Source organism: Suricata suricatta, chromosome 6 (genome assembly GCF_006229205.1).
Source record: "Suricata suricatta isolate VVHF042 chromosome 6, meerkat_22Aug2017_6uvM2_HiC, whole genome shotgun sequence".
NCBI lineage: Eukaryota > Metazoa > Chordata > Mammalia > Carnivora > Herpestidae > Suricata > Suricata suricatta.
Genome location: NC_043705.1, coordinates 304,874 through 314,201, shown reverse-complemented (window position 1 = coordinate 314,201; position 9,328 = coordinate 304,874). Strand labels below are relative to the sequence as shown.

General features: G+C 63.0%; 1 protein-coding gene across 1 annotated transcript; it reads left to right on the top strand.

Annotated features, from left to right (window-relative positions):
* The first annotated feature begins 368 nt into the window (after positions 1-368).
* WNT9A (Wnt family member 9A) lies at positions 369-7,652 on the top strand. Its single transcript, XM_029941608.1, has 4 exons — positions 369-450; positions 2,149-2,405; positions 3,584-3,846; positions 5,744-7,652. Exons 1-4 carry the CDS (start codon positions 386-388, stop codon positions 6,224-6,226), a joined length of 1,068 nt encoding a protein of 355 aa, XP_029797468.1. The 5' UTR covers positions 369-385; the 3' UTR covers positions 6,227-7,652.
* The last annotated feature ends 1,676 nt before the right edge of the window (positions 7,653-9,328 follow it).

The following is a 9,328-nucleotide window of genomic DNA, read 5'->3' as shown; positions in this document are numbered from 1 at the left end:
ACAGCACGGTCCCAGATGCCCCTGGGATGCCCTTGCTGCCCGGGGTCCTGTGGGAGGTGGGCGTGTGTTGGCCCCGCATGGAGCCCGGTTAGTCTCAGAGAATTCAGTCTGGGGGCTGTGCAGGTTGCAGGCTGCAGCCCTTCCGGTACGTGGCGGCACGCCGCTGTGGGCACAGCTGTTGACATTCCTGTCTGGGGACAAGTCTCCACCGTGTGAGCAGCCTTTGTGTGGGGAGTGTCGCTTTTCCAGCCTGCAGCCTGGGGTCCCCAGGCCCCTGCCTGCCCCTGGCCCAGCTCAGCAGCTGTCCCTGTGCTCGGGGCTGCCTTAGCTCAGGCATGAGACCTGGAAGTACATGAAGTGACCCCTGCCGTGTCCCTGTGCCCTGATGCAGGTCACCGTGACCCTGGGATGGGAGCTGGCAGTGCAGGTCACTGCCTCTTCAGCTCACAGGTGCCTTCTCCTCAGAGGCCTTGTGACCCACACGGGGCCTGTCTGTGCCGTGGGGACCTTTGGGACTCCTCTAGCCCACACCCACGCTGGCCACACAGCGGCTGGCCCTCCTGGCTCTGTGTCCCCAGGCGTGTGCTATGTAGCATGTGTATGGACTCACGCCGGTGGGACATGCCTTGGGTTCTGCTCGACGGTACCCTGGGCTTCCGGCGCACTTGTAGGCGGGCTGCCCTGCGGCGCTGGGCTCAGCCCCAGCAGCTCACTGGTGCCGCGCTGGCCCTGAGCTCCGTGGGGGGTCCTCTCAGCCGGCACCTGAGTGTGAGGAGATGGTTCTTCCTGGCCTCGCCCTTCAGGGTGTTTTTGCAGGAATTCCTCTCTCCCACCCTCCCACCGGCCCTCTGCACCCCGGCCCTCTGCTTTGGCATCCTGGCGGCCTCTCTGGGGTCCTGCCTGGGCCTCCTTCGGGCCTGGTTCCCAGGCCTCAGCACCTGGCTCCGGTCCTTGGGGAGCTGGCCAGGAAGGTCAAGGCCAGTGCTGCTCCCTCAGGGGCCTGGGTCTGGGATCCTCGGGGCAGGGATCGACCCTTGGCAGGGTACATGCCTATCTACCCTCCAACCCCCGACCTCCCCGCCTCCCAAGCCCTGGCAGGGCCAAGGAGAGGCCATGCTGGGGTGTGTGCAGGGCAGGGGAAGGGAGGGGCTTTGGAAGCCATTACCCCAGGTTGTCCCCAGAGGAGCCTGACCTGCTGCATCACTGCTGGGTCCTGCTAGAGGGTGGCTTCTAGGAGCACCTGCCCGAACCCCTTCCCTGCAGAAAATGGCTAGGAGCCAGCCCAGTGGCCACCATGCCCTTGAGGGGGCTTTTGAGGGGCAGCAGTTAGAGGGGTGGGGCGTGACGTGGGGTGTAAGTGTTTGCGGTGCCGGGCGCCCTGGCCGCTGTGGTTGGCTGGGGTGGGGAGGCTTGCTTCCTGTGATTCTCATGTCGGAGGACCGGAGCCCCAACTAGTTGGGCAACCCTTCTTCTAAAGGGCCGACGGTCTGGGTGGGCCTAGAGCCCGGATGTGGCATCCCCTGTGTGGGGACACTGAGATGTGTCTGAGCACAGAGCAGGCAGGAGGTGGGGAGGAATCGGCCCCCGGATGGAGCAGACAAAGTGTGGGTTGGGGAGACCCAAGAGCAGGTGACTGACTCTGAAGGCCAGGGCCTTGGCTCAGGTCAGATGGGTGGAGCTCCTGGGGACAGGAGCCAGCTCTGGGCCTCCCCCTGGGTTCTGCTGGGGCTCCTCAGTGGCTCAGGAGTTCGGGAGACCCCACTGGGACCTGCAGGGCATGAGCCCAGGACCCTCTCGGAGAGGCCGCAGGTTCCCTGCAGCTGGGGATGGCGGAGGGTGGGGGATCCTGGAGCCCTGCATGCTCCAGCTGGGGAAGTGCACACACAGCAGGTGCGGAGAGCATATTGTATGTGGTCCCCTTGTGGCCTGGGCTCCTGCGCCCTTCTCTGCCCTGTCCATCTGCACCCTTGGCACCCCCCGTGCTGGGCTCGCCTGCGTGTGTGTGTGTGTGTGTGTGTGTGTGTGTGTGTGTGTGAGAGAGAGAGAGAGAGAGAGAGACAGACAGACAGACAGACAGACAGACAGAGACAGAGAGAGACATGGCCCTGGCCTCGGGCACGGCCCTCATCCTGGCATCTGTGTTCCCAGGCTAACGGGCAGTGAGCCCCTGACCATCCTCCCTATGACCCTGGAGCCGGAGGCCGCCGCCCAGGCACACTACAAGGCCTGCGACCGTCTGAAGCTGGAGCGCAAGCAAAGGCGCATGTGCCGCAGAGACCCCGGCGTGGCCGAGACACTGGTGGAGGCAGTGAGCATGAGCGCACTCGAGTGCCAGTACCAGTTCCGGTTCGAGCGCTGGAACTGCACCTTGGAGGGCCGCTACCGGGCCAGCCTGCTCAAGCGAGGTGAGCGCACTAGAGGCAGGACCATCTGGGCCAAGCGGCGCCCCTAGGACACTGCCCCCCAGCTGGGTCCCAGGGCACCTGGGGTGCGGTGCAGAGACTGGAGTGCTAGACCCCCCTCCTTACCCACTCTCTGTGGCTCATCCTCTGCTCCATCCGCCCTTCCATCCTCACCCATCCCTCCCTCTCCCACTATTGCACCCACCTGTAGCTCCACCTTCCTCCCCGCCCTGCCCTTGCTTTCAGGCCCCTCCCTCCTGGCCCGCCCCCGCCCCGCCCCTTCTTCCCACCCCATCCCCTTCCTGCTCCACCCGGCTTCCTGCCCCGCCTCTCCCTCCTGCCCTGCCGCTCCTGGGGAACAGTTGCTGGCAGCAGAGACGCATTTGGGAAGCTTTAATGGGGCCTAAGGCAGCTCCCATGGCTCTTGCCACATGGTGGTGACCGAGGCCCAGCGGCTGGGGCATGAGCAGCAGAGGTCCAGCTGGTGCCACGAGCAGGGAGCCTTCCTTCCCATGTCTCCTTGGGACTCTGATTTGAGACTCTCAGCAGCCTTGTTTATTTTTTTTTAATATTTTATGTTTTTTATTTACTTTTGAGAGACAGAGAGACAGCGGGAGCAGGGGAAGGTCAGAGAGAGAGGGAGACACAGAATCCGAAACAGGCTCCAGGCTCTGAGCTGTCAGCACAGAGGCCGACGCGGGGTTCGAACCCACGAACGCGAGATCATGACCTGAGCCGAAGTCGGAGGCTTAACCGACTGAGCCACCCAGGCGCCCCTCAGCAGCCTTGTTTAAAAACCGGCGACCTGAGGCGCAGGGCGGGGCAGGGAGGGGCTTGCCAAGGTCCCAGGGCGAGTCTGATGGGTCGGAGAGGCAGTCTCTGATCCCTGGGTAGAGCCTAGATCTCTGTGCACTTTGAATTCTCTCTACCCCCACACGTCATGTGCCTGGGGCACATAGGGGCGGCTCTTACCCCCAGGTGCACATGGCAGCCCCGGAAGGGATGTCACCACCGCCCCCCGCCCCCAGGTGCGCACCTGCAAGGATCCTGACCGCAGACCCTGCGTGCAGTCAGGATATAGGGCTCCAGCTGGACTGCCATGGTTACAGCTTGGCCACACCTGAGTGAGATGGGGGTTGCTCCCGCCCACTCACCGGCCCTGCCCTCCTGCCTCCCCGCAGGCTTCAAGGAGACCGCCTTCCTCTACGCCATCTCCTCGGCCGGCCTGACGCATGCGCTGGCCAAGGCGTGCAGCGCGGGCCGCATGGAGCGCTGCACGTGTGACGAGGCCCCCGACCTGGAGAACCGGGAGGCCTGGCAGTGGGGTGGCTGCGGGGACAACCTCAAATACAGCAGCAAGTTTGTCAAGGAGTTCCTGGGCCGGCGCTCGAGCAAGGACCTGCGAGCCCGCGTGGACTTTCACAACAACCTCGTGGGTGTGAAGGCAAGCCGGGCAGGGCGGGGCGTGGGGCCCGGAGCCTGGCACGGTTATGGGCGGGATGAGGGGCATGTGGCCTGGGCAGGGCATGGGGCCAGGTATAGGCATGGGAATGGGCATCGGTGGGGCCAAGGCATAGGCGTGGGGCGGGGAATATGGGTGGGGTGGGGTGCAGGATGGGGCGAGTGGTGTGGGTGTGGGCCTGCCAGGGGAAGAGTGTGGGTGTGGGGTGGGGCATGGAGCCAGGCATGGGCGGGGCATGGTGCCGGGCATAGGCATAGGCGGGGCCCTTGGAATAGGGATGGGGCGGGGCGAGAGGTGTGGGCGGGGCCAGGGCGGGGCATGGGCGTGAGTGAGACATGGGGCGGGTCGTAGGTGCAGGTCGGGATATGGGCCCAGCAACAGGTGCCCAGGGCTGGGAGGAAGCGCAGTATTGCCGCCTCCGGGTCTCTGTTCCCACCATGCAGTGACAGCAGCTGGGAATTGCTGGGAGTCTCCGCACCTGTGAGGCTTGTTTTCTTACCGGGATAGAGGTTGTTGTGGAGGGGTCGGGGAGAGAAGTGTAAGCTCTTTTACTGGGCCCTTCTGGGGGCCGCTGGCCGCAGGCTGGCTGGGCCTGGGGGTACGTGTCCCTGGCCATCCTTCACCCTCCCCGCAGCGCCTGAGCTCCTCGGCGCACGCCAGTGGAGTAGGCCTGAGTGCCATCAGCCCCTTCTGGATGGAGCACCCGGTCCCCTTAGTCCCCACACAACCTCACCAAAGGCCCCCCGAGGCTCTGCCGGGCCATGGGGACGGTCAGGGGCGCTGCATGCTCGCCAGGCAGCCAGCCCCCATGATGTGAAGCCCCAGACTGGGAGGGGCCAGGTAATTAGACCCAGCTCTGCTCTGAGCCCCTCTTTATTGAGAAACCAGACTTCTGAGTCCTGCACTTATTAAAGAATCAATTTCCCCCTTTTTCTTCGGAGCCCTTGTCCCCACTCTGCCCTCTGTGGAGGGGCGAGGGCAGATTAAATCCCCAAGGCGAGGCTGTTTCTTTTCTTTTGCATTCTCTCCTTTGTAAGCTATTAATGAAAAGTCAGAATATGGAAAGTGCTCCATTAGCTCTGCTGGGCCTGGGTAAGCAGCGTTTTAATTAAATTTGTCCGGGTTTCTCAGCAAAGTGTCATTAATGTGACTCTTCTATTGCCTGGCCGAGGGCAGCTACATTTCCTAATCCCCCTCAAGCCAGCCGGCCCTCCCCGGGGGCATCATGGGAGCTCAGACCTATCCTGGGATGGGGCCCACTAGGGAGGGACTCCCCTCTCTGCTGCCAGGGACCTCGGTGTGGGTGGTCGGGCAAGAGGCCCCTTAGGGCGGCTCTGTGCGTGTGTTCATGTGTGTGGAAGCGGGGGGACTGCCCCTTCCCGCGTGTGTGCACGTGTGTGCGTGTGCGTGCATGCGCAGAAGTACGGGGACCGCCCCTCCCCTCTGGGGCCCACCTGGAGGATCCAGGGGCCCGTCCTGCTTCCTGGAGAAGTGAGGACAAACAAGTCAGCAGCCCAGTAGGCAGGCTGCTGAGTCCAGACTGGTGGGTCCTTCTGGGGCGCTGACAGCTGGGCTAGATGAGGGGCCTGTCGAGGCCCTGCCGAGGGAGGGGGTGTCCCCACGGGGCCACAGGTGCTGCAGTGGCCACTCTGGAGGTCACAGTACTGGGTGTAGGGCTTCTGTCTGGGGACATGCGTGGCCTGGAGGGAGGGGGACAGGCGCATGAGCCGGGCAGCCTGGGTGATGGGTAGTGGTGGTCCCCCAGGCTGGGCTTGGGTCCGGGGCAGCTGTGTGGTCCAGTGCCTCTGGGGGCCATCTGCAGGGGCTGTGCCTGGCCTCTCAGTGTGGCCCTCATGCCCAGCTTCTCCACCCTCACCAGGTAATCAAGGCTGGGGTGGAGACCACGTGCAAGTGCCACGGCGTGTCTGGCTCCTGCACGGTGCGGACCTGCTGGCGGCAGCTGGCACCCTTCCACGAGGTGGGCAAGCGCCTGAAACACAAGTACGAGACGGCACTCAAGGTGGGCAGCACCACCAATGAGGCGACGGGGGAAGCTGGCGCCATCTCGCCGCCCCGCGGCCGGGCCGCAGGCCCAGGAGGCAGCGAGCCGCTGCCCCGCACGCCGGAGCTGGTGCACCTGGACGACTCGCCCAGCTTCTGCTCGGCCAGCCGTTTCTCCCCGGGCACGGCCGGCCGCAGGTGCCACCGGGGAAAGAACTGCGAGAGCATCTGCTGCGGGCGCGGCCACAACACGCAGAGCCGGGTGGTGACGCGGCCCTGCCAGTGCCAGGTGCGCTGGTGCTGCTACGTGGAGTGCAGGCAGTGCACCCAGCGCGAGGAGGTCTACACCTGCAAGGGCTGAGGCTCCGGGCGCGGCCCCGGCACACTTGGCCCGTGGTGACAAGAGCCGGGGGTCAGCTGGGTTGGCTGGCTCTGCCTCTTTGTCCGTCCTCTCAAAGACCCAGCGGCAGAGGTGGCCCTGGTCCGGCCCTGCGTCCCCTCTGTCCGCGCCCCCCCACCCCGTGACCTGAGAGCGTTGCACCATGCTTTCCAAGCTGTGTCCCCCCTAAGAGGCCGGTTCCTGCGAGCGGCGCCCCCCCCTGCTCCGGGCTCCCTCTGAGGAGCACCGGGTGCACCTTCGAGGCCACACAGGGTCTCCGTGCGGCCGCCTGCGGGATGTCCTGCTCCGGCACTGGCTTAGAGAGTCAAACCACTAGGAGAGAGACGGCCCGGCCGCCCCGCTGCGGCGGTCACTGGCGTCCCCTCTGACATGGAGCACTTCTCTTGGGAGTGATGTCGGTGACTTTTAAATTATTTTTATTTAACTAATATATAATTATTATTTTCTCCATCCCTGCCTTGCCTCAGACTTGCGACTCCCCCTACTCTGGGTGGAGCCCAGTCTGGAGGGTCCCCTTCCTCCCTCCCCGCCACCCCCCCCAACCTCTTTGCCTGATCTGCTTTGTCATTTGAAACCACTAAATCGTGAGGGATGTTGCGTTATTGTTTTTAAAGTAATAAAGCAGGTTGTGTCTGGCCACTGCCCTCGGAGCTTCTGGAAGTCAGGTCCCTGTAGCCAGCTGCCCCCAGTGAGGCTGTCCTGGAATGTGGGTGGCCCCTGCTCTGGGAGACCTCAGGTGTGCACCCCAGCCACTTCAGTGCAGATGTTGAGGCCGGGGGGCGACAGCCAGTGGCCTGCCCTCCCCGCCAGGGGTGGGCATGTCAGAGGGGAGGGGCCGGCCCCTTGGAGGGTTCATTCCTAGCTTGCTTTGTGTCCCTATGGGAGGAGGCAGACGCGAGGAAGGATGTGGACGGAGAGGATCTGGGGCTCAGATTGGCAAAAGGCAGGCTGCTCTCTCTGGCCACACCGTTGTCTTTGCAGGGAAGAAAAAAGGGGTGGGCTGCACCGCGTGGCTTGGTTTGAGTGTGTGCGCGCATGCATGTGTATGAGTGTGTGTGCGCATGTGCGTGTGCATGAGTGTGCGTGTGTGCACGAGTGTATGCGATTGCACACGCACGTGTTGGGTTGTATGTGCATGCATGTGCCCGGGCACACACGTGTGAAGCATGGGTGCATTTATGTGCATGCATGTGTGAGTGTGCATGCGTACATGAAAGCACCTGCAGGTTTACGTGTGAGCACGCGTGTGAGCAAGTCTGATGTGTGTGCGTACATGAGACTGTAAGCGTATGTATGTGTCTGCATGAGTGCGTGCGAGCACAGGGGGCTGGTGTGACACATGCATTTGTGCTGTGTGTTGTCTGCGCGTGTGTGAGCATGTGTTGTGTGTGTGAACATGTGCACGTAGCTAGCATGTGTGCTACGCGTGTGATGGTGCACATGCATGTGTGTTGTGCATGCATACGTGTGTGTGGGTGACCGTGTATCCACGTGTGTCTGTGGGGTGTGTGCGCCTGTTCTGGCTGTGTCGGCGTGGTCGGTGGTCAGCTGGGCACCGCCTCGGCACGAGGCTGCCCTTCCCAGGTTGGTGTGAACAGCAGCCGTGGCTCCCAGGTCCTTTGGCTCTGGGCCTGGCCTGCTCCGGCTCCGTGGCTGTGCTCTGGGCGGGCACAGGGCTGAGTGGCGGTGCACACGCAGGAACTACTGAGCGAGGGGGTTCCGTGGAGTCCCAGGGGCTCCAGGAACCCTGGGGACTGTGTTTTTAAAAGAAAACCTATTTATGTCGATGTGGGTCTCTTCGTCCCTGTTGTACGGTGTAAATAGCGAAGTCTGTTCTGTGGTTCAGAGAACATCCCGTGAATGCCTGGGTGCTCAGAGGGTGCGGCCGGGCCCAGAGCAGGCGGAGCCACACCCCCGGGGCCAGACTGGAGCTCAGGCACTTCTGGGTCTGGAAAGGCAGCACGTCGGAGGAAGGATATTTTGTTAACCAGATACCACATTTAGCTCTATGTCATAATATAAAGGGAAGTATTTTTTTAAACAAGGCAGACTGAAAATGTCTGCTGGCTGGTCTGTTTATATATAAGCATATATCAGAATATCTTGCTAAGTGAAGGAACTCCTCCTGACGGCGCCTCTCCCCGGCCTGCTGCTCTCCGAGCAGGAGAGAGCCTCTGGAAGAAACTGGGTCCCCGAGCTCAGCCTCTCTGGAACCGGCGGGGCGGGCCGCAGGGCGCAGCCACGCGGAGGGCCAGGCGGGTCCCGGCCACCTGCTCCCCGCCAGCCACACACACGCGTGGGCTCCTGGCTCAGTGCGGGGGTCCGGGGCATTCACACACAAGAAGTCTCGTGCGAGCCTGTTGATTTCTCTACCTCATCTGTGTAGCGAGTAGGCGTGTACTCGAGTGACCGGGAGAATGTATTTATTTAACGGCTTTGTGTAACAAACAGAAACGAAATGGACACTAAATAAATGTATTTTAAATTATAGCCCCATCTGAGTCTGCTGCCTTCAGAGGGGTTCTGGAGGGCCTGAGGGAGGAGGAGGACTTGGGGAGGAAGGCCTGAGGAGGAGGAGGAGGGCTTGAAGGGGGAGGAGGAATGGGGAGGAGGGTCTGAGGGAGGAGGAGGAGGGTCTGAGGGAGGAGGAAGGCCTGAGGGAAGGGGAGGGCCTAAGAGGGGAGGGGACCTGGGGGAGGAGGAGGAGTGTGTGAGGGAGGAGGGCCTGTGGGGAGGAGGGCTGGGGGGGGTCCCAGGGGGAGGTGGTACAGGCCTGAGGGAGCAGGAAATGCCCCGCTGGCCCCAGCAGTGGGAGGGGTGCTGTTCAGAGCAGCAAGGCTCTAGCTCCCCTGGGCAGGGGCCCATCCGACGTCCCAGGAATCTGCTGAAGGGCTCCTGCCCGGCTCCTTCCAGCATGCCCTCTGCTCCCAGCATCCTCTCCAGCCTCCCCCTCAGCAAGGAGGGGGAGCTGTGTGAGCCTGCAGATCCCGTCAAGGCCCCACTCCACTTCTCCCGGGAGCGAGCGGCCACACGTGCTGGGGGCTGACAGCCAGGGAATTTCTC